At 47.4% G+C, this 25,883-nt stretch overlaps 4 protein-coding genes and 1 long non-coding RNA gene across 9 annotated transcripts; 2 read left to right on the top strand and 3 right to left on the bottom strand.

The window, feature by feature from the left end:
* Nucleotides 1-99: 99 nt before the first annotated feature.
* gramd1c (GRAM domain containing 1c) lies at nt 100-8,043 on the bottom strand. 3 transcript variants are annotated; one of them, XM_077624853.1, is made up of 18 exons: nt 7,877-7,908; nt 6,610-6,721; nt 6,117-6,240; nt 5,905-6,005; nt 5,732-5,827; nt 5,546-5,626; nt 3,050-3,168; nt 2,848-2,965; nt 2,651-2,786; nt 2,132-2,275; nt 1,859-1,977; nt 1,634-1,776; nt 1,452-1,555; nt 1,238-1,387; nt 1,106-1,172; nt 887-1,006; nt 697-802; nt 100-631 (listed from the first exon to the last, which is right to left on the bottom strand). In XM_077624853.1, the coding sequence occupies exons 2-18, from the start codon at nt 6,706-6,708 to the stop codon at nt 563-565; spliced, it is 1,896 nt and encodes a 631-aa protein (XP_077480979.1). In that variant the 5' UTR covers nt 6,709-6,721; nt 7,877-7,908; the 3' UTR covers nt 100-562. The 3 variants fall into 3 exon arrangements, 1 of the variants encoding a protein (XP_077480979.1); XR_013305973.1 differs by lacking the exons at nt 100-631; nt 697-802 and having other exon boundaries at nt 1,106-1,384; nt 7,877-8,043; XR_013305972.1 differs by lacking the exons at nt 100-631; nt 697-802 and having other exon boundaries at nt 1,106-1,387; nt 2,651-2,783; nt 7,877-8,043.
* Nucleotides 8,044-8,233: 190 nt separating this feature from the next.
* atp6v1ab (ATPase H+ transporting V1 subunit Ab) lies at nt 8,234-13,469 on the bottom strand. The gene is made up of 15 exons (XM_077624075.1): nt 13,313-13,469; nt 12,383-12,480; nt 12,181-12,309; nt 11,890-12,104; nt 11,538-11,675; nt 11,322-11,473; nt 11,078-11,240; nt 10,493-10,601; nt 10,299-10,421; nt 10,103-10,217; nt 9,730-9,793; nt 9,462-9,665; nt 9,298-9,392; nt 8,995-9,166; nt 8,234-8,900 (listed from the first exon to the last, which is right to left on the bottom strand). Exons 2-15 carry the CDS (start codon nt 12,462-12,464, stop codon nt 8,808-8,810), a joined length of 1,854 nt encoding a protein of 617 aa, XP_077480201.1. The 5' UTR covers nt 12,465-12,480; nt 13,313-13,469; the 3' UTR covers nt 8,234-8,807.
* Nucleotides 13,470-13,822: 353 nt separating this feature from the next.
* naa50 (N-alpha-acetyltransferase 50, NatE catalytic subunit) lies at nt 13,823-16,504 on the top strand. Of its 2 annotated transcripts, none has more exons than XM_077624077.1 (5): nt 13,823-14,065; nt 14,952-15,085; nt 15,182-15,301; nt 15,372-15,438; nt 15,512-16,504. In XM_077624077.1, the coding sequence occupies exons 1-5, from the start codon at nt 14,058-14,060 to the stop codon at nt 15,687-15,689; spliced, it is 507 nt and encodes a 168-aa protein (XP_077480203.1). In that variant the 5' UTR covers nt 13,823-14,057; the 3' UTR covers nt 15,690-16,504. The 2 variants fall into 2 exon arrangements, with proteins under 2 accessions (XP_077480203.1, XP_077480202.1); XM_077624076.1 differs by having other exon boundaries at nt 14,949-15,085.
* Nucleotides 16,505-16,810: 306 nt separating this feature from the next.
* On the top strand, nt 16,811-24,491 carry usf3 (upstream transcription factor family member 3). 2 transcript variants are annotated; one of them, XM_077624074.1, is made up of 7 exons: nt 16,811-16,935; nt 17,339-17,466; nt 17,533-17,564; nt 17,635-17,717; nt 17,776-17,872; nt 18,018-22,360; nt 22,481-24,491. In XM_077624074.1, the coding sequence occupies exons 2-7, from the start codon at nt 17,426-17,428 to the stop codon at nt 24,188-24,190; spliced, it is 6,306 nt and encodes a 2,101-aa protein (XP_077480200.1). In that variant the 5' UTR covers nt 16,811-16,935; nt 17,339-17,425; the 3' UTR covers nt 24,191-24,491. The 2 variants fall into 2 exon arrangements, with proteins under 2 accessions (XP_077480200.1, XP_077480199.1); XM_077624073.1 differs by lacking the exon at nt 16,811-16,935 and having other exon boundaries at nt 17,341-17,466; nt 17,533-17,717.
* Nucleotides 17,580-25,605, bottom strand: LOC144091599 (uncharacterized). The gene is made up of 3 exons (XR_013305768.1): nt 25,440-25,605; nt 25,276-25,346; nt 17,580-17,618 (listed from the first exon to the last, which is right to left on the bottom strand). It is a non-coding gene; the product is annotated as an uncharacterized LOC144091599 (long non-coding RNA).
* Nucleotides 25,606-25,883: the final 278 nt, after the last annotated feature.

The raw sequence follows: 25,883 nt of genomic DNA, 5'->3' as shown, positions 1-25,883 counted from the left end.
CCAATTATTATCGCATTTATAAAACTAAAATAGTCCTGAACTTAAGTTTTTTCGTGTAAAGGATTTCTAAAATAATAATAGTAATAAAATGCAACTTGATTCAGATATTTAAAAAGTAATTTATTTGGAATGCAAACATAATTTATTGATTGTTGTAAGTGCACCAAAGTAGCCAAAATGAGAACAGTGAAGGCAGCAATGTAAACATGAAATGGAAAATGTACCCGCAAGTGTTCAGCAAAAATATGCATTCATGACGTGCACTGTACAGCGTAACCTTGAACAAAAGAGTGGGCTAAATGTGCAGGAAAACATAAAAATAAGGCTGCAATGATCTAACTTACTCTAAAAAATTTATAAAAACACAATCTGGGTTCTCGACCATTGTGCAAAAAATTAAAAATGTGCAAACTTGTAAACAAAAGACCAAATAATCACATTCTGATGATAAAACAAAAAAATAAAATATTTACACTGTGTGTGATGCACACAGAAGGCACGTTGCAAGAGGTCAGTCAACATCAATAAAAACATGAGATGGCTACGTAACACCCGCTTCGTGTCACTGAGGAGCAGCGGTTAGATTGGCCGCCGCAAAGTTCTCGTGCAGCAACATTAGAGAACGGCGAAGCTTTGAAGAGAGAGAAGCGGTGTTTGATTATTACTATTAACATTGATGTTTTGATTTTCTATTACCTGCGCTAAAAGATTAATCGAGTCCTGAAGTACAGTCTTGAGAAGCTCCGCCTCCTCTCTGCTCCTGAATGGTGAAAACTGCTTGGAAGCGAACTCCGACACCATGCTGTATTTAAAAATTTTAAAAAAATGCAGTTGTGTATTTACATGTAAAATATACAGTCTATTTAGGGCTTACTGCAATACAAACCTGGCTTCGGTCCTTTCTCGAAGGCGATGCTTTGTGGTCAAGTACATGCGGTGGGCCACGTCCTCCATTGCCCATAATTTGACAAATAAGCCCACGTTTAACACCGTGAGGATGAGCAGACTGAAATTTAAAAAGTACATTCTCCAAATTAGACCTCCCACCCAAAAGAAAAAAATACTCCAATTGCACCAAAATTAAAATTAGTGCTCATTGTCTTACATCAAACTCATTGCGGCTACGATGGCCGAGATGTTCCATCCGTACGGGTTGTTAATCTCCGCCGGGCCTGAACGACAAGGAAGCGAAAAGCTCAACAGACGATACATTCAAAACGTATGGATGATGTCATACCCATTTTGCTATCTTGATGCAATTCGGGCTTTTGTACGTGATGCTTTCTGGGCTCCGGCAACGTCCGGCTGGGCGTCCGCCGTCTCCGCCGCTGACCGGCTTCCGTCGCTCCCGGGTTGATCTCGGCCTCTTCCTCCAAAAGCTCAGCTTCTGATCACGAACGTGTGTAAAATCTCAAGTCGTAGGCGTGTTAACCGTGTTAAAAATGTCTCACCCAGTTGTCGAAAATAATCTTCAATGCCGCTCCAGGAGTTCTTCGTGATGAAGGACTTCACCAGACCCCACGGCTGCTTTTTGTACTTTACGTCCGTGTAAACCCTAGCGGAAAAACAGCCACGCGGCAATTTTAAAATGTTACCCGGTCACGTACACGAGTACTTTTTGGCCGCTGGTTACTTTAGTCGACACTTGCGCTTGCTGTGACTTTTGATTTGGTAGCGATTCTGCGTGTAGAAGTAGTCGTGGTAGGGGACATCGTGCGTGTACACCTCAGAGTCTACCAGGTAATACTCCCCTTCCCGCGACTCTTTGTATAATATCTGAAAAACAAACAGGACTGTTAGGAAGAAAAAAAATGAATTGATTTGTATGGATAGCATCAAAACCTGTATGTAGAAGCACCTGATTTTCTGTCGCCGTGGAGAATTTGCCAATTAAAGGGTTACTGATGGTTATAGTGTAGTTGAGAGTTCTCTTCATTTCCCCCGTAGGGTCTTTTTGCCACGGCACAAATTGGGGATCTGGAAAGGACACGGATTTTGTAAGGCGGGAACATGTCGCTCGTATTGATTTTCTTTCATCGACTTGAGTTCCATTTGTTTTTGTCGGAAATTGGCCAGAAGGCACGTGGACACGCGACGGCGGTTTGGGAGAATGTGAAAGAGAGGAACTAACTGGTTATCTTCCGAACATTCATGAAGCGGCGGATGAAAGCGGACTCGGTGAAAAGCAGGTCGAACATCCGGCTGGCGCTCACGTGGAAGACCTTGTTGAGGTACAGGCGACCCTGTTCTTGTGGCAGTCCAATTCGCTCCTCCACTAGAAGGACAATGTTGTCGTTGTTTTATTAATCGTTAAAAAGACTTTGAATTAATGGCAAAGGGTTAAGGCCCAATGAAGGGAGGAAAAAAAAGGTTCTGACTATTCTAACAGTTCTCAGAATTCACTTTATATTCCTATTGAAGTCTGTTAAAATGTTATACTGAGACATTAATTGTGATTTTCATAATGAATGAGATTCAGACTATTCTCTGAATTGTGGCATTATCCTCAGAAGTCTGATTTTACTCTCAGATTTTTTCCCCTGTAGATTAAAATCAGAATTCTAGCCACCATCTTTTGTTTTCTTCAGTGGCCCTAATGTTCTCCCGTATAAATGTCATACTTTTGCACAATTAATTTAAAAAGGAGCACCTTCTTCCACGCTTTCCGATCCGGTTCCCTGAGACACTCGGTCATTTTCTTGGGACGGTGACGAATGGCGGAGGAACGGCGCCGATGCCCGAAAGGGACTGCGGCGTGACGGCAGCTGTGCGCGGCGCTCCTCCTGCTGGGTGACCCCGGGAATCGTCAGCGGAGAGAATACTTGAGGGTTTACGCCGTTGGATTACCTCGGAAGCTATTTCTTCGGTATCCAGGGACGGCAGCTCCAGTCCGGGAAGTCGACCGGAGGGCATTCGCTCAAATTTTGCCAAACTGCAGTCATCGCCACCGGATTTCGCAGTCAGGCTTCGGATGGACGGTCACCAAAATATGGTTGCCATGTTACCTTTTTTATTGTGCCAACAATATTTTTAGAGAGAATACACTCACCTGCTCTGCCTACTTATGTCTGAGTGATACTGGGTGCTCTCCATCTCTTCATGGCTCAGTCCCAGGTCATTTCCATAGTGCTGCTTGACCATCTGCCAAACCTCGGTGTTGGTCAGCGTCTGGAATTGGAGGAAAAGTTGGTTATTTAATTGGCAGTCCATTATTTTGGAAAGAAGCAGCAAGTAGGAAACAAGCCGTGTGTATTATTTACATTGTTTATTCCAGTGGAGACCATTAGCAGTAAAACAAGAGGAAAATCGCGATATAAATGGGATTTTAAAATCTAACTCATCATAATGTTTTGGCTGTCTTTCAACATATCAGAACGATAAGGTTGAGGGAAAAAAGGATGACTCTTAGCATTCACACAGGCAGTCAATCTAGTCATAAGAATTGTTTCAGCAGTATTGCAATACATTTTAACATGCCTATGTGCGATTATAATCAGTCGGAGCATTCAGACTTTGACAGACAACAGTGCAAATTGTCAGTCTTAAACACTCACGCAGTCGCATAATAGAAAGACTTTCTGCATTTAGTTATAGTAATTGTTTTCCATTCGAAATTATACACTCGTAAAATTTGTGTCTAGCATTTTATCCTAAAACAAAAATGCCGCAAATCCATTGTTTGGTATATTCCCCAAAGTCCGAAATTGCTCGAGCAATTTCAGTTTTAATTCTAGTTTGTACACCCAGCGTCACTCCAAATTCTCAGTTGTAGCTCGTCCCTAAACGCACCGCGGCACGCGTACCTGAAACCATTCGCTTGAACGTTCGACTCTTAAAATAACATTATTGATCATTAAAGCGCGTTTTAAAAAGGCTTACTTGCAAGAGGTCATACCTCTGCGGTTGACTTCTCAACAGGCGGTCAAAGTATGAAGTGGAAAAAAAACTGCACACAAAACATGTTGCTTACTTCCCGGAAGTAACGACGCACCGCCCACTTCACTAGCTTCAATTCATCTCAAAAAGAGTAAAACATCAAATAATGTCGCCATTTGAAGTGTTTGTGTGTCATATTCAAAATAAAACCCTCGCTGCTCATCGTCGAAAGTCAAAAGGAGGTTAATGAACTTTACAAGAGGACGTTTTTGTGCCTCCAAATCTCCACTGACACAAACCAATGTGGGCCAACCTGTTACTGCGAAAAATGACGAAATAACAGTCAACTTTGTCCCACCTAACATGTAAATACAACACAAATGTATAGGCGTGACCTTTTTAGTCGAACCTACAAAATATATTTTTTTTAACTGCTTTACACACATTATTTTTTTTAGGTGGTGTCAAACTCGCGGCCCGGGGCCCACATCTAGCCCACCAAGTTTACTTTGTGTGGCCCGTAAAATTAACTCGTGAATATCATCATGTTTCTTGCTAAAACAAAATTTTAATCAATTTTCTGTCATCCATAAATGAAATGTTGACGACTACTATCCCTCCATTAACATTTGATTAAATAAATTCAATACTCCCACACCAAATATAACATTTAAACATTACTGTAGTCATCACCAAAACCGTGAGGGCTGCAGAATATTTACTGTTAATATGAATAAACAATTTATAGGCTAAATATTGTTCAAGTAACATACACATGACCCTTTCTGCTACAGGGTGCAAAAGCCCCGATAAGCACCAAAGCCTGCACACTCCAGCTGGAGTTGTCTCATTTGGACTTTGGGCCAATGAGATAAGTGCTGCTGGTTCTATGGTTCAGGGTAAAGTCACATGTTGGCTGAAAAGTCGGGAAACAACTGTCATCCAAGGTGACAACGAGGAATTGTCACCGTAACGGTTGAGGACCCAAGAATGCATTACCCAACTAGCTTAACCTGCTGTGTTGTGCCACTTGGTGGCCCAGCCTTTTTAGTCTCCGTTTTCAGTACTTCACACCTACCCTGTTTAATTCGGATTACGTAAACCCAAAAAAAAATTACGCTGGCGTGTATACAAACCAGGGATCTCTGGTCCCGAGACCTCGCTGGAGAAGTCGTCTCAGTTCGCTTCCAAGCATACCGTGATGCGCTATATGTGAGAAAAGTGATTGCACTGTGGTTCAAACCAGTTCTGAAATCACACACCTGTATACACCTAATAGGTTTACATAGCCACAGGCATTATGGGAAATGTTGTTTGATTAGTGCGAGTCTGAAAACAACGTGGACCAACGAGGAAATGGAAAGTCGACTGGATGCAGACACAAACAAAAACAACGCTGGAAAATGCTGACGGGTACTTTCGATATATTTAGCACGAGAATAAAGGGGGAAGAGTGCAGCCATTTTTAATTGAATTTCATAGCTAAACATATTTTAAAAATGATCTTTTGTGTTTCGCACATATTTCATTCAAAAATTGGGCTACTTGGATCATTTTAAAAGGGTTTTAAAGATTTTTTAAGCTTTAAAGGTCATGTTTTAACATTTTTAAAGCTCAGGTACAGTACCATGACGACTCTAGAAAACAAATAGGCTGTTGTGTGTATTACCTTGCTCAGCAACGCATTCTGCCACAAGCGGAAAACTCCGTTGTAACTTTTCTCTCTCGCCGAGAAGGAAGTGAAGAACAGCTGTTTGTGTATGGGACGGAAAAAAAACACACACACAAATGACTGTTAGGAGACACATTTGCATCATCTCTCTATGTGAAATGATCGAGATAAAGATGGCCGCACCTTCTCCTTGCTGGTGCAGACCTGGATGGCGTTGGGTATTAGCCTTGCCGTTTTCTCCCTGCTCAGGTGGCTGATGTCTTTGAGGACCAGCCTTACCTACAGATAGTCAATTGCCAGTCGAAAGTCAAGTGTGTTGAAACATCACATTGTGCCTGGCCCTCGCATCTCATTACCTTAGTGCCACGGAAGACATTGCTGTAGAAACACAGGCAGTTGTCGGTGAGGTAGAGGCGTCCCTGCAGGAGGATGTCTCGCTGGAGGGCGCACGGGTAGTCTGGGAGGGCGCGTGGAAACACAACATGAACAAAAACATGGTGTTGTGCTAACTAGATTGCTTTCAACTTTGCACCAAGATGGGAAGCCCTCCTAAAAAAAAAAAACTCACCAAGCAAAAATAAATCAGAGCTGGCCAGGTCTTTGAATAACTTCCGGAACTCGTCACGCCTCTGCTTGTAGGTGGGAACAGGGGGTGCGGGTGGGCCGATACAGTTTGTCGTGTTGTCTGAGCTCTGAAAGATGAGCAGACATTTTGCGTTACTTACAAAATTTCAAGTTACTTTTCACATTGCACATGCCTAAGGATCAAGATTTATCAGACTCAGATCGCCATCTTGAGGGAACGTGAAAATTATCGGTCCATGTTTGTGGGAGGCTAAATTAGCTAATATTACAACATGTGGCTGAAATCAAATCGTTTTAAATTAAACAAGGATTCTTGGTGATCAAATTAGTTGTTGTTTAATGATGGCACCTCGATTTTGTTGTCTCATAAGAGATTATCTTACCCCTCAGGAACCAGGCGAAACAATCATAAAAGTTCATTGTCACTCCGTTCAAGACAAAAATATTTTCTCCAGTCTTTTTTCTTTCGTCATTACCTCCATGTCTTCCTCAATATAATGATCATCCTCCAACAGCGACGTGGTCTCGTCCGTGGCGTCATCTTCCTCGCCGGCCTGGTTTGACCCCTGGTCCATTTGCTCTGGCTCGCTAGGCGCATACAAATAAAATAAAATAAAAATCCCAGATTTATTGGAGAAGTGTAAAATCTATCAGTTGGAAGAGTTTTTGTTTTGACAGCTCTAAGCTCCTCGCTTGTGTTCTCAAATGCGAACTTGGAGACTTCTGTGTAATGAGCTCTAAAGTGAATGTCATCAAACATCTCCGTGGGCCCTGAGGGAACTCATTAGAACGGCAGGCGAACCGGTCTGACTTCATGAAAATATACCAACACACACACACACACACACACACACATGCGCACATACCATTATTTTTTTTACACTTTCAAACATGGTTGTGCATGGTTGGTGTAGTGAGTGCCCCATTAGAAAAAGAAATAAATAAAACAGCTATTGCAAGCAGACTGCCATTAGGGCTTTTTGATTAAAAATACTTTGGCAAATGAAGTCTGTCTAGCTACAAGTGATGGAGCAATCTTAAAATGCAGACTGGAGTATGTACTTCATTGCGTTATGAAAATACTTACCATTTATTTTGAGAGTGTGGGCTCGCATCTTGAATAATTTTATTAACTCCAAAGTCAACTCCTGATTGAAAATGTTTGTTTGGGCTATCTAACCGTCATAGATAGATTTGTTATTAACTTTGTTTTTAATTTTGGCTAAATTTCATATTCAATGACTGACCGCTGAACCTAAAGGCTAAAAAAAAGGGAAATAATACAGCTTGTGCTTAATCAATAAAATTTGTTAACCCTATCGTTTTGAATAAAGATTTATTGAAAACGAAAAAAAGTCACTGCTGTTGCTAGCTCGTGTATTTTAGTAACTATTGTTTTTAAAAAGGTATTCAAAATCTAAATATTTGATTACTATTTCTGTTCCTGTTTAATTAAAAACATACATAAAGTATAATATGTATAAGAGAAGTTGTAAGCTTAAAAACAGTTCGAACGTAGTTATTTACAATTTTGCTTTGATTTTTGCCGCCATTTTTAAAACAATTTCAAACAATTTGACGTCGTTTTACAGCGTTGAACGAAACGATAACACATCTTTATCTGACTCTGCTTTGAAAAACGACATTTTCCCTGCAAAATCTCCTTCGGACAAAGTACTGGAATACAAATATAATTTAAAAAACACCGTGATAACGTGAAAAACTGCCATAATAACAAATTACCTGACTCGTAGAGTACCCAGGATGGCGTGCCGAGATTCACACTCTTAATTTAAAACGTTCTTGTCTGCTTTGTTTGGGCAAAGCTTCCACACTGGTGCTTTAGTCAAGTGTTTCGTCAAGTTTGCATGTCTATGTCAAACTTTTAAAGGTGCAGTCGCCTAACTGACTGCTGATTGGTCTTAATGAGACAGTTGTGGACGAATCCATTATGGCAAGGCGGGGGTGTTCAAACCTGTGGGCCGTGGACTATACCAACGTGTGAACCTTCCTTCCACTTTGCAAATTGATAAACTGCTATAACCGTAAACATTTATACAAAACACCTATATGTTTTGTATTTTTTTATCCCCATTTAAGACTTTCTTATCCGCTGAAAAGCACATAATCGCCACATCTTTAAGTTATGCGTGACATGCGGTGATACCAGTTAGACAGCACCAAAGAAAAGGGCAAGTTTTTCTTCAGTCTTTTGTTTCTTTTTCCAACCCCAACCATTTATTCGCTTGGTAGGCGTCGGATTCGTACGGACATCCACGCGGCAAATGTACACCACACAAACACACGCGCACGAACGAAAAAACAAACACGACGGCACGATTACGTCAAAAATGCTCCAATAAATAAACTAACTTCATTACATATTTGTTCATAATTCTTCTGTACAGAGATGATAGTGTATGAAAAATGGAGAACGGCAATCACACACACGTACGATGACAATGTAAACAAAAGGGACACACGAAAATGCAAGCTCATGCAGAAGATCCGGATCCAGAGTGCGCTGACGAGAGGCACTAAATCATCACAAATACAGAACATCTTTTTCTCTTTGACCTCCGTAATTTGCACACACACACAGGGAAGCAAGAAAGGTGGAATGTGGTGTTTCCAAGACAAACAACAACCAAAAAAACCCAGAAAAACAAAACATCTATTCTTCCAAAGTACGGAAAGCGTTCTGCATGTCCTCCAGAAGCTGCGCGTACTCGCCCTTAATCTTGGCCTCGCCGTCCTTCACCGGATCCTGCGTTGACAGACACCACGTGAAGCGTGTTGAACTACTTTCCGATCTACAACACGTTTAAATGAGCGCGCAAAATGGTCATTAGAACACAAACCTTAAATTTCATGGAGCTGATCCTGTAAAGAATCTCTCCCAGGTGCTCCCGGATCATGGCCCAAGTAATCTTGTTGTCGCTCTGCGCCGTTGTTTCCACCGCGTGGCGTGACATGTCGTAAAAGGCGATCATGTTGGACAGGATTCCTACTGTCTTGTAGAAGGGACAGAACCTGCCAAAGGACACACGGTATTTCCTCTTTAAAAAAAAATTATACGAAAAATGCCTTAAGAATATGTAAATTGGACATATCATTATCAATGCACTTGTTAGCTTAGCAAATGTAACTAAGGGGGAAATTACCTATCATAAGGTGTGTAGCCGTTCTGCTGCAGAAAGTCGTCTTTAATCAGCTTGGCCACTTCCAAAGTGATCTTGTCCGTTTCCGCCAGCGACGCCTGCCGCACCCAGGTGGTTGAGTAACCGGGTAACTAACTGACTGACTTTTTGGACCGACGACGATTCACCTTCCCGACGAGCTGCACGATCTCGGCCAGGTCTTCCTCCTCCTGCAGGATCTCCTTGGCTTTGGTGCGCAGCGGCACGAACTCGGCAAAGTGCTTGTCGTAGTACTCGTCCAGGGCGCGCGTGTACTTGCTGTAACTGATGAGCCAGTTGACCGAGGGGAAGTGTTTCCTCTGAGCCAGCTTCTTGTCCAGACCCCAAAACACCTAAAAAGGGCAAGACTCCACGTCGACAAAAGCGCCACGCCGGCCGACGATCGCGCTTCCTTACCTGGACGATGCCGAGCGTGGCTGAGGTCACGGGGTCGGAGAAGTCACCGCCAGGGGGCGACACACTAGAAAGAAATGGATAAATAGATCGTCCGGTTCCAGCTAATATTTGAGCTCCTTGGCGCCGCTAACTTCAGCCCATTAGCTTACATGCGTACATACTTGGGTATCAATCACATTAATTACACGTGAGCAATTTTATAGGAATAAAACTAGCCTAAAAATCACTTTGAACCACAAACGTTGATCTAAATTGGTGGAAACTAAGACTAAGCAAAAACTTTTGAATTTTTTTTCAGAGTAAAAATAGGAATAATGGTCACCCATGTAGAAATGAGTCAAATAGGAAAGCTAAAATGGCTGCCAATACTCACGCTCCAACGATACTGACGCTGCCTTCCCTCTCGGGGTTGCCCAGACACTTGACCCGTCCGGCTCGTTCGTAGAAAGACGCCAGACGGGCTCCCAGGTAGGCCGGGTAGCCGCTATCTATACAGACAGACACCACGCGTTTGCCATCACATTGACCAATTGACTTCACCCGCAGGCCATTTTGGTGATATCACCCACCGGCGGGCATCTCGGCCAGACGTCCCGAAATCTCGCGGAGGGCTTCGGCCCATCGGGAAGTGGAGTCGGCCATCATGCTGACGTTGTAGCCCATGTCTCGGAAGTACTCGGACAGGGTGATTCCTGCCCGGGGAGGTGGTAAAGCGCGTTAATGTGAGGAAAAAGGAGTCTGGCGGAGGGTGGCGGTACGTTACCTGTGTAAATGGAGGCTTCTCGGGCCGCTACGGGCATGTTGGAGGTGTTGGCCACCAGCGCAGTTCGCTTCATGATGCTCTCCGTCTTACCGCCCACCTCCATAGTCAGCTGTACACAAAAATTGTGACGTGATGTGAATTGGGTGGGCCACATTTGATTATTTTGATTCATCGCTGATTTTTAAGGGGGATTTGTCGGATAATCCTTCATTTCTTTTTAACTGAAAATGCAATTGAAACTGAAAAATAAGTACAATTTGGACCATGAATAGTGAATACTACTACATCAGAACATTCATTTTCCGGTTGTGTTTTTGTTATTAATAAAAATATGATCAACGGTCGTGGAATGGGCGTCCATCGCCGCCAATGGCAGTTTATCTTTTCATCATTTAAAATGAATAAATGAACATAAAAGTTAAATTAATTTTAAAGAGAATATTTAATGCCCCTTTTTTAAAGTGAAAAGTGGATTTGGAACATTTTATGTCAACACTAAATCGAATGGATGTATTCAAATGGGTGTTAAGGAACATCAAAACCGCATCATATTGTAAAGAGTAAGAAATGAATTTGGTTTCCCACCTCAGGGAAATCCCGCAGCACTTCCGACATTTCGTTCCCACGTTCCCCGCAGCCGACGTAGACGATGACGTCGCTGTTGGAGTACTTGGAAAGCGACTGCGAGATGACAGTCTTCCCGCAGCCGAAAGCACCGGGGATGGCGGTGGTTCCTCCCTGGACGCACCTACCACAGAAGGAGAAAATATTTTTTTTTAATTAAAAATCCCACGAGTTTCACAGAGCGAAAAAGTGATAAAAAGCTAACGGGAAAAGGGCATCCAGGACTCTCTGTCCGGTGAGCAGCGGGTGATTGGCGGGGAGCTTCTCCGTGACGGGCCGCACTTGTCTGACGGGCCACACTTGGACCATGGTGAACTTCTCCTTCACGCCTTCAAATTCCAGCTCCATCACGACATCCTGGCGAACAGAGCGGCAATGGGAGGAATCTTAAAGGGTAAATATGAACGCATTTGGGACTCACAGAGAGGTCATAGTGTCCCGGGGGAGCCACGTAGGTTACGGTGCCTCTGTTTTTGGGTGGGAGCATGATCTTGTGCTTAATGAGGGAATTCTCAAACACCCCTCCATAGATGTCTCCACCTGTAATGTGACTGCCGACCTAACAAAGAGAGAAAAGGGCGAAAAAAATATCAATCTTTACTCTTTTGTGTATGTGTGTAATCTTGCTTTCGCCTTAAATGTGCATTCAATATTTTGCGGCCCAAATGTCATCATCCAATTGTTGCATTGGTGTGTCTGGCACATATTAACAATGGGCAATAAAAAATAAAATGAGTTAAACTCGCACCCATGTCCACTTCTACGCTACGTACCCGCAGACTGTTAACGGGCGAGAACTCCCATTTAATATCTCTGTTGAGGGATCCGATGTTGACCCCTCTCGGGATGTAGATGCTCTGAGTCATGTCGTTGATGTCCTTCAGGGGCCGCTGGATGCCGTCGAAAATGGACCCCATGATCCCCGGCCCCAGCTCCACGGAAAGGGGCTTCCCGGTCCGCAGCACCGGATCGCCGACCGACACGCCGGCTGGGAGGCTCGCTCAGGAAAATAGATACGGATTCCACCTTGAAGGTTAAGTACGCGTTGTCAAAAAACAGGATACACGTCTCCTCGTAGACTTGGATGGTGGCCATGTCTCCCTCCAGTCGGATGATCTCGCCCACCAATTCGCTGTGACCCACGCGGACCAGCTCGTACATGGCCGCCCCCGCCATGGCGGTCGCCGTCACCACTATAAGAGTGAAGAAGGAAGACCTTTAGAAAGGTGATGAATTGCGACAATGCGCGCACGGCGAGGCAGTAACCTGGTCCGGAGACTCCGTGCACGTATCCGAACTGGCTTTCCCGGTCCTCATCCCGAATTTTGGGCAGCTTGGATGTGTCCATCTTCACTGGATTTTAACTGGAGGGACAACAATTTCACTGATTCCTGACAAGATCAAACAATGCCAAGATAACGGAGCTTGTTTGACTGATAACGGTCTGCTTGATTCATTTAATGCGCAGATTGACGTAAAATATTGACAAGGTCGCTGCTGTGTGTATGTGAACGCGTTTTAGAATCATTCGCGCATTCCACAAAACTGCTGGGAACATGAAGTGATATTTCATGATCATGTGACAGTGGCACATGACTGACTGGACAGATGGGGAAGTGGAAAAACTGAGTGAACACTAACTGTGAGTAGGGAACAGATTTATAGTTAATAACATATTCGAATTGCTTTAATGTGGTTAAGGTATTCTTCCTGGTGTCACCTAGCGGTTACAAGGACTGTGTGAGTGGGTGCAGGTAAATATTGTGTTGAGAATGTTGCATGTTAGTGGCACGATTCTGGGCTGCTGGTGTGAATTAAAATCTTACATAAACGTGTTAACCCGTGAAACGCAGCGAATTGGTAAGATTTTGCAGGAATACCGTTATGACAGCAGGGAGAATCGTCTTTAGCGCATCTGCTTCCTTTTACGCATGCTAGTAGTCACCGTGTCATTGAATGTAATTACGAGCAAAAGAACACGGTTAACTCCATTTTGATTAGATTTAATGTTACGGGGGAATCATTGGGGGTATTTGGTTACATTGTCACGACGTGAGACTATGTTGGCCTGGGGATCTCCGGCATTTTGGTGCAATGGGTTAGTAGTCTTAAAACAAGCAATTGTAAATAAACATAAAAAGGGAACAGGGGATGTTTAAAGAACGCGTGGCGGTTGAAAGAATATACTAGTCTCACCGTGAGGTCACGAAGCTGCGGTTTTGCTGTCTTGCTTCGAGAGAAAACGATGAGCGCTGTGGTGCGTGACAGCAGCAGACTGAGGTCAGCTGACTTCATTCACCAGGCGGAAGCTACTGCTGCGCCCGCCGCCATTTTGGATCCTCCCCGGAAATACCTACAGTGAATTAACAAAATAATTCGCTTTATTGAATTTTATTTCCTCTGCAATGACTAAATGTGATTTCGGAATTTATTATCTACTGTAATATATATTTAATTTTGTTTTACTTCCATATAACATAATAAAAATAAAATTTAGTCATGTTTTTGTTCTTTTTGTTTTCAATGTATTAGACAAGCTTTTTTTCTGCTGGAATAGAAGAGTTTTATTCCTTTAAAATTAGTTTAGGAAAAAAGATTATGCTAGGAGAAGTTAAAGGCAATTATGCATACTTAATAATGGCATACTTTCCAAAAAATGATAATATAATTCGAATACTACAGTATAGCTGGTGCACATCCTGACAGTCAAACAACAGGGCATAGTACAGTGCACACATGTGACTTCGCATGCGCGGGGTCAGGGTTGACAGTCCGCTCACAATCGTGGAAAGCGGTGCGGTGGCTAAGCTAACCGTCGTAAAGCTACATGTGGAGGGTAAAACGAGAAGGCACCCCCGACCCCAACTCTTGTCAAATCTCCCCGTGTCGACCCTCTCAGACGCTAAAAGTCAAGACTCGGTGAAAATAATACCCGTTTAAGATGAAAGGGTGAGTGTCCGTTCTTTTAACCTGCTAAGAAGGCGTTCACGGCTCTATTTTGTAACCGGGGGAGGAGACGGCGAGGCGGACCAGCTACGTAGCTTAGCCTAGCTCGCTAAGCTATTTTTAAACTCGGTACCCGAGCTTGGGTCGTTATAAAAAGAATCCCGAGACAGCGATGTTAATAACAGAACGCGATCCCTAAAAGCCCGGTAGTTTCAAGCCGCTTCTAGCGGTGCGTTGGCGGCTAATGTTTACCTCCCAAATGTGAGCGGTTTTTTTCCACGTTAGGTGTGTTTAGACACTAGTTAAAGTAAACCTAATGGAATGAATACATAAATATGCAACAACCAGTTGAAGTTGATGCATACAAAATTCACAGATCAAACATTGTTCCTGGTGTTTGTAATGTCAGAAATGGCGTGTGTGCGTTTTGGGGTCAAGTGGTTCGCACCCCTAACCTCATCATTCCAAAGTTCGAATCCCAGTTTTGTGTATTTCAAACTTTTAGAAAGTGTCCACAGCTACGTTTGTTTATCTGGCCCATAAAAGTCACCTGAGAGGATCTCCGGCTCATAGAAATCCTAAGGACGACAAGTACCATAGAAAATAGATGTTTAGGTATAGGTTCACCACGCTCTTCCTCACCTTTCTCATGCATTGTCATTGTAACTGTTTCTATGCGAGACTATGAATAGTGTGCGTTCACACCAAGGCCACTGAATGCACAGTGCATTCACACTAGTGGTATTGTTAAAAAAAAATAACAATCCACCGTTTTGTTTATCCTGCTCATTATTTCAGACGCCTTTTGTTAAGGTCACTCCCCAAAAAATAAAGTCTTGTGGGGATTGCTGATATTTTGCATTGACCATTTTGGATTTTGTTCCAGTAGCCGGATCGAGCTGGGGGACGTGACGCCTCACAACATCAAGCAATTAAAACGCCTCAACCAGGTCATCTTTCCAGTCAGCTACAACGACAAGTTCTACAAGGATGTACTGGAGGTGGGCGAGCTCGCCAAGCTTGGTAAGTGATGGAACTAGTGAAGCCTGAATGACATAAAACAGTCTAAAGGAAACCATTGAATCTTAAAGCTAGCTTCTTTTCCTCCTTGCTTTGCAGCGTATTTCAATGACATCGCAGTTGGTGCCGTGTGCTGCCGAGTGGACCACTCTCAAAACCAAAAGCGATTGTATATCATGACGCTGGGATGTCTTGCGCCGTACCGAAGACTCGGCATCGGTGAGCCCCGCGAAATTGGAGGAAAATGTTTGCCTAGATGTATTTTGAAGTTGCTCTTGCGTCCAAAAAGGTACAAAGATGCTAAATCATGTGCTCAACATCTGCGAGAAGGATGGCACTTTAGACAACATTTACCTGTAAGTCTCCTTTGTTTCTACATTTAATGGGACACGACACTCGGATTCAATGTGTTTTTCAATTTTCCGACAGTCACGTCCAGATCAGCAACGAGTCAGCCATCGACTTCTACCAGAAATTTGGCTTTGAGATCATCGAGACCAAGAAGAACTACTACAAGAGGATAGAACCGGCAGACGCGCACGTCCTACAGAAAAGCTTGCGCAGTCTGAGCGCGCCCCCAAACAGAGAGCTTCAGAAGACTGAATAATGCAGCAAAGAGTTTTTGTTTTTTTTGGGGAGGGGGGCGGGGCAGCACACCTGACCTGCGGATAAAAGAACTGTGACAAACGCCCCCACGATGATGCTTTCAAAGACAAAATTAGGGAAGGGAAACCAAAAGAAAACAAATTAAACCTGGCAAATGACTCTTTATGGATGATCACCCCCTCATTTACAGTTAGTTGATAAAGTGTCCCAAAAGTGCTCATCTGATTGACAACCGCAGTGTGGTGTTTGAAATGCATACTTTGTGTTTGACTTGGTTTTGATGCAATTCTAAAAGCTAAATGGGAGCGGGGTCTGTTGTCCATAGTTTTTTTGGTTTTGGAACAGTTTACAAGAGCGACCTATCTTTCCGACGCGAAACAGTTCATGCGCTCGGTGTTATTTCATTCAAGTACTGATTTAAAAAAAGTTCCTGGTTTGTTTATTTTTATTTTACATCGCAGAGGTTAAGCATTTCAGAGGTTCTCCTGGGTTTGGAAAATGGCGTTCTCCTCCGAAAAAAGGAAACGCGAGAGCTTACGGGACGGAGTGGGTCTCGGCGACACGGCAGAGCCGGTCCCCCCGAGTATCCACTGCCCGCGTGGTCCGCTTGTGTTGTTTTGAAGCGCTCGTGTGGGTGTGTGTGTGTGTGTTTTACCCAGAGGAAGCTCTGACTCCGAATGCATGCAAGGAGACTTGTGTCCTCGCTCTACTGTAGTATAAGCATGGTTTCTTTCTTTAAAGAATTTTATCTTTTTCTGGAGCTCTATATTGTATGACTTTTTAACGTCTAAATAAATAATTACTATTTGCAGTAAAGGTGAATTCTGTCATCACTGTTATTCAAGTAAAAAAAGGGTACTACTTTCTATGAATGGTGTTACAATAAGCAAATAAAAGAATAATACATTTGACAATTGTGTTAAATATCTTAAAAATCAAACTAATAACATAGTACGACGCATTTTGGGTAAAATTAGAGAGAACATGTACCTACAAGGGCATAGAAATTACGTTACAGTATAAGCGCATCCATAGTAGCCTCTTGCCCATTTTGATTGGTTGTGGCGCGCCTGCGTCGAAATATGATTGGCTGTCAGCTCACCAGGGCCCGCCTATTTTTGAGGCTAAGATTGTTTTGAGAGCTGGGTAGAAATAGCATGCTAAGTAGCTAGCAAAGAGCTAGCTTCCCTAAGATCTCGCTTAAGTTGTCGTAAGAGTGGATGATGGCTAAAATGTCTAAACATCAGGTTAGTGGGAACATACGCTTTTATTATGGCGTTTTGTCAGCAGGGCGGCGACGAAACTCTGCTCGTTTTTTAGTTTTACAAATGAGCTCGGCTAACAGCGAACTAGCCGGGCTAAGCAAGATTGCTGTTTACTTTGTCTTCATTAATAAAAATTACAACTACTACACATTACTTAACGTTATGTATTGTTTTTTTGTTGCACTGGGGCTAAAAACGCATGCAAATATGCAGCGATCTGAAGCTTTTGGTTGTAGAAAAAGCACTGAGGGTTGTATTTTATTATTTTATTTAACGAACTGCTGGGCTACTCTGTGTATATATTTATTCTTTTGAATGGATCTTATTGTTTGCATGGTTTGCCATTGCAAATGTAAAATATATGTAAAGTCTGTTTACATTTCAGGAAGGCCGTAGGAAGGACCTCAGGTCAACCTGGTGAGTGTGTTGACTTGCCTGGTGCCCGATCAAATTGGCGTCTGTTTGGTAAAGGATGCCAGAGATGACTGAATCCGAAACTGGTCGAAAACCAAAGTAAGCCCTGATTAAACCACGATCGCCCTTACAAAAATACGAAATAATTCCTCACTCTTTTGGCAGAAAGAAGAAAAACAAAGAATCCCACAATGCAGGTAAAATATTCATGCAAAACTCACCTGGGTTCAATTGGCGGTCGCTCACGTTGTCTTCCTTTGTATTCAGTTGAGAGGCACCGGAAAGAGAAGATAAATGCGGGGATTAATCGGATTGGCAATCTGCTGCCTTGCTCGCAGGCACTTAAACAGGTGAGATTCAAGTGTATTTGTCATTTTTGTGACGGTCACTTTTTGTTTGTGTACGCAGAGTAAGAACATGATCCTGGACCAGGCTTTTCGCTACATCACCGAGCTGAAGAAACAAAATGATGCTATGCTTCTGGAAGGTGGTGATAAAGTTCAAGGTAAAGTTCAAACGGTATCATTAACTAATATTCCCGTCGCGACAAAAAGTCAAGAACCCTCATTTATTCCTGCGTTTATTAGCATGCAAGTATGTTTTGTATCATCACATTTGGCTCAGACTTCTAACATTGTACATTTGTACAGCGGAGGAGATCCGTCGACTGCGGCGTCAGTGTGAGGAGCTTCGCAAGGAGAGCGCCCACTACATCGAGCTTCTCAAAGCCCACGACATCAACATCCTAGAAGACCCCACCATCCACTGGAAGGGCAAGAAGCGCTGTGCCAAAGTGGCCAAAGTGACCCCCACGCATCAGCTACCCAAGGGAATCATCGTCTATTCCAATGGCAACGTGATGTGTCCTCCGGGAAAAGACGCCAGTCCCGCTAAACAACTGACAGAAACATTAATCCTTCAGCCCCCCTCGGAAGCCAACGAAGCCTCGCTCCGGCCCACTTCGCCCGCCGCTTTGCTTCACACCGGTTCAAGTGTCACCCATTCGACGACAGGCCTGGCGGTCGTAGAGCAGTGTGTGATGGAGAAGCCGCCTCAACCGGCCCCCATGTCCTACATCACCCTGCAGCTTCCCAGCGTAAACGCCGGACTCCCCCAGCCGCCCGCCGTCCCGCCCCAGACCAACGTAGCCTCGACTTCAGCCTCTCGGCCTCCGCCGACCGTCTCCTGTTTTGCCCCGGTAAACCAGAAGGTGCCGGAGACCACCCTCGTGAGTTACAGTGCGATCCCCAACGGCCATGCCCTCCTCAGGGCGGGGGCCGCCGGAAGCACGCAGACCACGTGGACGACGCTGCAGATGGCGGGCAACACGGTCCAGCCCGTCTGCCAGAGTTTAGGCGGCGGCGGCCAGGCCGTCCAGCAGGTGACGGTGTGCCCCGTGGGAACGAAAGCCCCTCCAACTCAACCGATTCAAATCCAGATGCAGCCTCCGCCTGTGCAGCAAGCCCCCAACACGGCCCACGTTCAAGCACGGCCGCCTCAACTGCGACCCGCCATCCCGCTGCTGGCGCCGCAACCCCAATGTTCGGTCGTGCCCCAGCCGGCGATGGTGGCCCACCCGGCCCTGGTTTCGCAGCCCCAGACGGCGGCCTTGGTTCCTCAAGGTCAACAGCAGGCCACCGTGCTGCCCCTCCTCCAAACCATGCAGGTCCTGCAGGTCAACCCGAGCGGCGCTACGGTCTCAGCCCCGCAGAACACCAACAATCCCAGCGTTGTCATCCTGCAGCAGGCCAACTCTTGCCCGAGTCAGCCGGTCGTCGGAGAGGAAGCGAGCAAAGCGACGCCCTGCCAGCATATCGTCATCATCCAGGCCCCCAACCAAACGGCGCCCGCACCTCAGAATCCCAGCGTCGGCTTGGTCCCCAACGTCGCTGCCGCCGCTGTGCCCGCTTCAATACCCGCCACTCCAACAAGCAACAGTTCCACGCCAACATTGCAGAGCGTGGGTGGCAAGCAGCTAGTGCACATTCTTCCCCGCCCAGCGCAGCCTCCGGTCAACCATTCGTCGCCGATGAGCCAGCCGGCCGCCGGAATCCAAGCCGGCCCGCAGACTATCACTGTGAACGGTCAGGTGTTCGCCTTACAGCCCATGAAGACTTCAGACAAAAGCGCTTCCCAAAGTACAATGCAACTGGTCCAGCCTGCCACGACCGAAGAACCCACCACCAACGTGGCCCTCAACAGTCTCGGAGCCCTAAGTAGTCTGAACCAGAGCATCTCTCAGGGGCTTTCCCTTAGCATTTCTAGCCAGAGCGTGAACAACGACAACAACGCTCCACAAGCCGCTCCACCCACCGACGTCCAGCAGAAACGAGCGCCCGCTGCTCCAGTGACCGTCTCGGGAGCCACGGTGGTCCTACCTGCCCAGCAACTACAGGTGCCTGGTGTGAACCCGGTCAAACCCGGACTCGCGTCCAGCGCGCCCAAGCTTGCCGGAAAGCGCTTGCAGACGACTCTCCGGGGAAAGCGTTCGGCGGCTAAAAGAACCAAAGCGTCTAAGAAGACCGAGCTCAACCCGCCTACTTCAGAAAATCAGAGAGCACCTCAGGCCTCAGACCTTCCTCCCGTAGTCCTCGCCACGGCGCCTGGCGAAACTCCCCCTAGCGTCACTTCCCCACAGAGCTCGCCGAAAACAATTGTTAGCATCGCATCCGGTGCCCCGACGGTATTTAGTCCACCGCAAAGTGTGGCCACCGTCGGCGCGAATCCCAATGCTGTCACTTCGGGTCAAGTTAAAGCGAGTGTCACGGCGACCGCGGCGGCGACCGTCGCCGTGGCGTCACCCGCACCATCGGCGAGCGTAGCCGCGGCCACTAATGACAAAGCGGGCGTAGCTTCAAATAGCTTCTCGGTGGGAAGCCACCCTACGCAATTAAAAACAAAGCAACCGGTTAGCGGTGAGGCAACCGACGCAACACAAAGCGGCGCGACGGTTCCCACAACGCTGTCTAAAACCATCAGAACCGTCGTCACGGCTACGGGAACCAGTAACATGGTGACTAATCCCATCACTTTTACCGCAGCATGCACCACGGCAACTCCGAGCACACAATCGGGACCTTGTCCCCAGCAACCCGTCCGAACAGATCCGGCGCCTTGCGGTAAATACAAGCTTCCTACCTCCTCCACCACTGCAGCTTCCTCGTCATTGGTCAGCGCCAGCGCGACGAGGAAGACGCCACAGGCGGACTCGAACGTGCCACCTGAAAGCAAACTTCCCCAAGCAACGGCGAAGAACAGACAAACTCTAGACTCAAGACCTGCTACAAACCCAGCGGCGTCCACCTCGCACACGCTACCTAAAAAAGACTTGGTGGCGTCTCACGGGATTTACACTAACCTGGACGATCAAACGATGGAGCCCCCGGTGACGGATTCCATGTCCGTGGTCGCCGGGGGTGTCAGAGGCTTCTCTGTGGCGTCCATGCTTCCTCAGGGACAGGGCATGACCGCGTCCGCCGGGTCCTTCGGATCCTTCACTTTCACGTCGGAGCAGGCTGAGATGCTGGCGTTGGCCATGCTGGAACAGGACAGTCCGGGAAGAAGGACCGGAAGCTGCGGCGGGAACGACGCCCCGTGGCAACCGCCCAAAGTTCTCGCGGGTAAAGAAAAGGCCCCCTCCGGGCAGCAGAGCAAACTGCCAAAAGCGGCAGACGCGGCCACCGCGAAAGCTCCGCTTCAGGCGGCCGTCAGAGGACAGCTTGGCGACGCAACCGGCGGAAGCAGGCATCCGCAGAATGCGTCTCACCTGGGCACGTACAGCCAAGGCCAGTCCCTTCCCCAGGTCCAGACTGCGACATCCGCCCAAAGTGGCAGCGTGGCCAGTTTGAGTGTCAACAACCTGATCCGCTCCACTTCCTCTCAGCATCCCTACACGGGCTCTCCCAGTCTGGCGGGCCAGCAGTGCTCCGCGCCCTCCCCCGCCGCCACTTCGGTCCACGCTTCCAACAACACGCTGTCGCCCTGTTCGGGCGCGGCCCAGCTCAACGAGTACGCCCCCATGAAGACCCTGATGAGGGTTCAGGCGGAGCGACAGGTCAAGATCCTCTCCAAGCGGCAGGCCCAGGAGGAGGCCATGCTCCACTCGGGCAAACGAGCCAAACCGTGCCCACCTCCGGGTCCCGCCGTGGGCCACATGGACGTGAAAGTGGCGGAGCGCAACCAGATGATGGTGGGACAAGTTCCTCCCTCGGGCAGAATGAATTCCGAGGGCTCCCTCTTCTCCACCAACTCTTTCATGAGCACGGTGGTTCGAGCCGCCGACCCCCACTGCCCCCCCGAGCAGAACCCGGCCGGGGTGCCCCACCTGCCGCAGGGTCACCCTCAGCCCCAGCATGCCGGCCCGCCCGTGCAGCACTTGGGAGGCAACATTTACATGAAACAGCATCAACAAGAGCAACAAAGACACCACCTGTACCACTTGCAACACCACCTGACGCAGCCGGACCCCGGCCAGCGGCACTCGCTGCACCAGAGGGCGCTTCAGCAGGAGCAGCACGCCCAGAAAAAGAGGGGTCTGGTTCGAGGCGGCCAGACCGGCCCGCCCGCCGCCGCCATGCAGCAGAAGCAGCATCACTTGGAAAAATCCGGAGTTCAACAACAGCAGCATTCGCATGCGCATCAGCAGCAGCACGCCCAGCAACAACAACAGGCCACCCAGCAACACCCGCAGCAGTCCCACCAACAGTCGCATCAGCCGGCGCAGCACCAGCAGTCACATCCTCAACAGCACCAAGCGCCCACGCATCAAAGTCAGCAGCAGCAGCACCAACAACAACAACAACAGCAGCACCACCAACAGCTTCAGCAGCAACAGAACTCGCACAGTAGGCACCAGCAACATCTTCAACAACAGATCCAACAGCAGCAGCAGCAGCAACAGCACTTTAGACACCAGGAAAAGAGTTGTGAGGCGCAAGGGGGCGGAGCCAGAGCCCACCACAACAACCACCTTGCTCAACAGGACCACCTCAAGGTTAGTCCCCACGTCAGCTAGCATGTAGCCATTCTAAACCAGAAATTCTTAGTCATCGACTAAGCATTTGAATTGATGTACGACTCCAATTGAAGTCAACTTTGTGCCTTTCCCTTCCAGCCCGTTCCAGACCACAGCACAATGCAGCGGATGATGACCTCCAGGTCTCTGGACCCGCAGCAGCTCCTCTCCCCGCCCGGCAACCCGGCGTCCCGCTCGTCCGACCTGTCCTGCGCGCCGTCGCGCCAGGAGCGCCACCGCGTCTCCAATTACTCCGCCGAGGCGCTCATCGGTAAAAGCTCCAGCAGCGCCGATCCGCAGCAGCGCCTGGCGCACCACCTCCAGTCGGGCCGCGGAGGCCCGGCGCAGGACCGCGGCGACCCGCGGGGCTACGTGGACCCGTCGGGAAGGGGCAAGGCCAACGTGGCGCACAACCCGCAGGGCCGGCTCCCCCCGGACCACCCGGGGTCGGCTGACATCCAGCGGGTGTCGGACTGCTCGCCTTTCAAAAGCGCGGCGGGGGGGCCGCATCAACTGGGCGGTTTCGAGGCCCAGGCGTCCCGTGGGAGCGACATGGCGCCCAAATCGCAGAGGGCGCAGCAGCAGCAACAGCAGCAGCAGGGAAGCTTCAGAATGGGCGTCGGACCCCCTCCGGACGGGAGGAACCGCGGCACGGGCTACCCGGGCGTCCACCTGGGCCCGCAGGGGGCCCACGTGGGACCCTCGCTGCTGCGCGACCAGGACGCCTGTCACCAAAGCTTCATGCAGAGCCTCCTGACCCCTGACGGGAACCACCAGAGGGCGACGCAGTGCTGCCCGCCCGTCAGCATGGATTACGGCTGCGGGAGTTCGTCGGGGGACGTCCGGGCCAAGGCGTCCAGCCCCGGCCAGAAGCCCCCCACCATCAACAAGAGCCACATCTCCCAGGTCAACAACATGCACGGCGTGGTCCGCGCCGCCCACCCCCCCGAGCCTAACCGTCCTTCCGCCGCCGTCGGGCAACACTCGCGCCACGCGCCGCCCTCCAAACTGAGACCGGGCGAGCGCCCTCGGCCGGGCCCGCTGCGACCCGGCAATCCCTTCGAGCCCGACAACCCTCCGCCCCTTCCCCCCGGAGGCGGGGTCCTCTTGGGCCGCCCCCAGTCGGGCGGCGAGTCGCGGCGCAGCGCCATCGTTCGCTTCATGGCGGACGGCGCTCAGCCGCCGGCCGACAACAACCCGGCCCCCGAGCAACACTTGACGCAGAACTTCGGCTTCCCCTTCATCCCCGAGGGCGGCGTCAACGCGCCCATCAACGCCAACGCCACTTTTATGCCGCCCGCCAGTCAGCCCAACAGCGCGCGCACCCCCTCGCTTCTCCCCGTGGAGCCCCAGAACAGCCTGCCCTCCTTTTACCCCTCCTACTCTCCGGCCGCCCACCCCGGCCTGGCCGGCGACGTCACCCTGCAGTACTTCTCCAACCAGATGTTCCCCGGGCCCGGGGGCGACAAATCGGGCGCCCCGCCGCCGCTCAACAATCGCTTCGGCTCCATCTTGTCGCCGCCACGGCCGGTGGGTTTCGCTCAAGCCAGCTTCCCGCTGCTGCCCGACATGCCTCCGATGCCCATCGCCAACTCTTCGGGCATCACGCCGCACATCTCTAACTTCAGCCTGACCTCGCTCTTCCCCGAGATGGCGGCGCCCGGGATGGCCGCCGACGGCTCGACCATGCCCATGTCGCCGCTGCTGTCGCTGGCCAACGCGTCCGCCGCCGACTCGGGGAAGCAACCCAACAGGCCGGCGCACAACATCAGCCACATCCTCGGACACGACGGCAGCTCGGCCGTCTGACGAACGATTTTGACGGATGGTTCGCTGCAAAACTGACGTACGTGACTGTTTGGACTGCGTTTTGGAGTTGTCGTTATGGCTTTTGGGGGAGGGGGGGGCAATGTTATTGTTTTCTTTCTCAAACAAAAGGCGATTTACATTTGAAATGACTGTAATTGACTAACTTATATCAGGTTGCATTGTACAGAATCAGGACTACATATTTTGTATATACACACATTTCATATCAAAGGTTAGATTGTGTATTTGTACAAAGATAAAGACGGATTAATAAAGTTTATAAGAGTACTTTTGTACAGAAGTATATTGCAAAGAGTCATTTATTATGGGGTGAACACCAAAAAAATCAGATTTTTGAATTTTGTAGGAAAGTGTATTGCCCTAATCAGTTTTTAAAAAGATTTTCAAAAAAATGTAAATTATGTAACGATAAAATCTTTTGAGTGATTATCTTAACTGATTTTTTTTTTGTTTAGTCTATTTTTATACATACTATTTTCTAAAAAGTTGCTTTACCACTAGCCTAGTTCACGATATAAAATGACTCCGAAAGAAAATGGAAATACATATTTTTTTAGAAATGATTTAGAATTTAGCATTTATTTAACAAATGATACACATTGATATAAACTATACTATTGATATATACCTGACCAGTTATTTTTTGCCTGACTGCCCTCTAGTGGACAGTAGACATTCATGCAAATACAAACAGGAAAAGCGTTTGAAAACCGCATTTACCGTAATCCTAAAACATTTTTTTATATTATAGACGCATCCAAATTAGCAGGGATTAAAGTCACAGAAGTATTTACGTGGATAGTAACTAGTACTGGGAACATTGTTTGATAGGTTGCAGTGAAACCATCAAAGTACGGTATACTCATGACCAGAAGCAACAAAATGTATTCAGTTAGCAACATTTGACAAAGTAGTAAAAACCGATATACGCGTCTATGAGGAAAAAAACTTACGGTAGCAAAATTAGACAACAGGTGTGTTCATACGTTACGTCATGGCGTCAAGTATATGAACATTATAATACAGTCAACGAGGCAAACATAAATAACTAAATACATACATACATGGAGCATCCGCTGGGGTATTTTGTGGCTTTGGACGACTTTGTCAACAAATTTCGAGTGAAAGTCGGAGTCTGAAAATAAACCCAATTGCAATTTTATGAGTTTACAGTACTATGAACTGCGCAGTTAGCTAAGGTAATTAGCATATAAACATTGTTACGCACCTTTGTGTGTGCAACTTCCAATGTCGAATGAAGTTTAAAGTTGTTTCCTCTTAGATCCGCATGTTTTTGCACACTGGAATTCGTTTTTAGTTGAAGTTTTTGCCCACAAACAACACAATCTTCGATACCATGTTTAAAACCGGCGCTTTGGGAAGCATGTCTATTGCCTTGCATGTTCTGCAATGTGATTGGATGCTGTCAAGGTGCATCTAATTTGATTGGATGCTACGTCACTCTTCACGCAACTGCGTGCGCCGGAAATTGTCTCAATATTTTTGTTTAGGCGGAAACGTTTTCTTCTTCCAAAATAAAGAGCTCACAACAAAGTCGTTAAAGTCCAAGTTATTAGCGCAAAGCCATATAAAGTTTAATTACTAGCATAGCATGTGCGAGTTAGAGTAACAGTTTTAACAACGGAAATCGGGCTAACCGCAGCACTTAAAA

The sequence above is a fragment of the Stigmatopora argus genome, chromosome 17, assembly GCF_051989625.1.
Source record: "Stigmatopora argus isolate UIUO_Sarg chromosome 17, RoL_Sarg_1.0, whole genome shotgun sequence".
NCBI classification, from domain to species: Eukaryota; Metazoa; Chordata; class Actinopteri; order Syngnathiformes; family Syngnathidae; genus Stigmatopora; species Stigmatopora argus.
The sequence above is the reverse complement of the archived record's forward strand: the minus strand, read 5'-3'. Positions and strand labels throughout refer to the sequence as shown.

Coding starts and splice junctions, on each gene's coding strand:
- atp6v1ab (XM_077624075.1), bottom strand. CDS start 12,464: ATGGACACATCCAAGCTGCCCAAAATTCGGGATGAGGACCGGGAAAGC. Junction 12,310..12,382: donor GCACGGAGTCTCCGGACCAG/GTTACTGCCTCG, acceptor TCACTCTTATAG/TGGTGACGGCGACCGCCATG. Junction 10,602..11,077: donor TGCTGCGGGATTTCCCTGAG/GTGGGAAACCAA, acceptor TTTTGTGTACAG/CTGACTATGGAGGTGGGCGG.
- gramd1c (XM_077624853.1), bottom strand. CDS start 6,708: ATGGACCAGGGGTCAAACCAGGCCGGCGAGGAAGATGACGCCACGGAC. Junction 5,828..5,904: donor ATGTCTTCCGTGGCACTAAG/GTAATGAGATGC, acceptor GACTATCTGTAG/GTAAGGCTGGTCCTCAAAGA. Junction 2,276..2,650: donor ATCGGAAAGCGTGGAAGAAG/GTGCTCCTTTTT, acceptor TTGTCCTTCTAG/TGGAGGAGCGAATTGGACTG.
- naa50 (XM_077624076.1), top strand. Junction 15,302..15,371: donor GTACCGAAGACTCGGCATCG/GTGAGCCCCGCG, acceptor GCGTCCAAAAAG/GTACAAAGATGCTAAATCAT. Junction 15,439..15,511: donor ACTTTAGACAACATTTACCT/GTAAGTCTCCTT, acceptor ATTTTCCGACAG/TCACGTCCAGATCAGCAACG.
- usf3 (XM_077624073.1), top strand. CDS start 17,559: ATGCAGGTAAAATATTCATGCAAAACTCACCTGGGTTCAATTGGCGGT. Junction 17,718..17,775: donor GCTCGCAGGCACTTAAACAG/GTGAGATTCAAG, acceptor TTGTGTACGCAG/AGTAAGAACATGATCCTGGA. Junction 22,361..22,480: donor CTCAACAGGACCACCTCAAG/GTTAGTCCCCAC, acceptor TTTCCCTTCCAG/CCCGTTCCAGACCACAGCAC.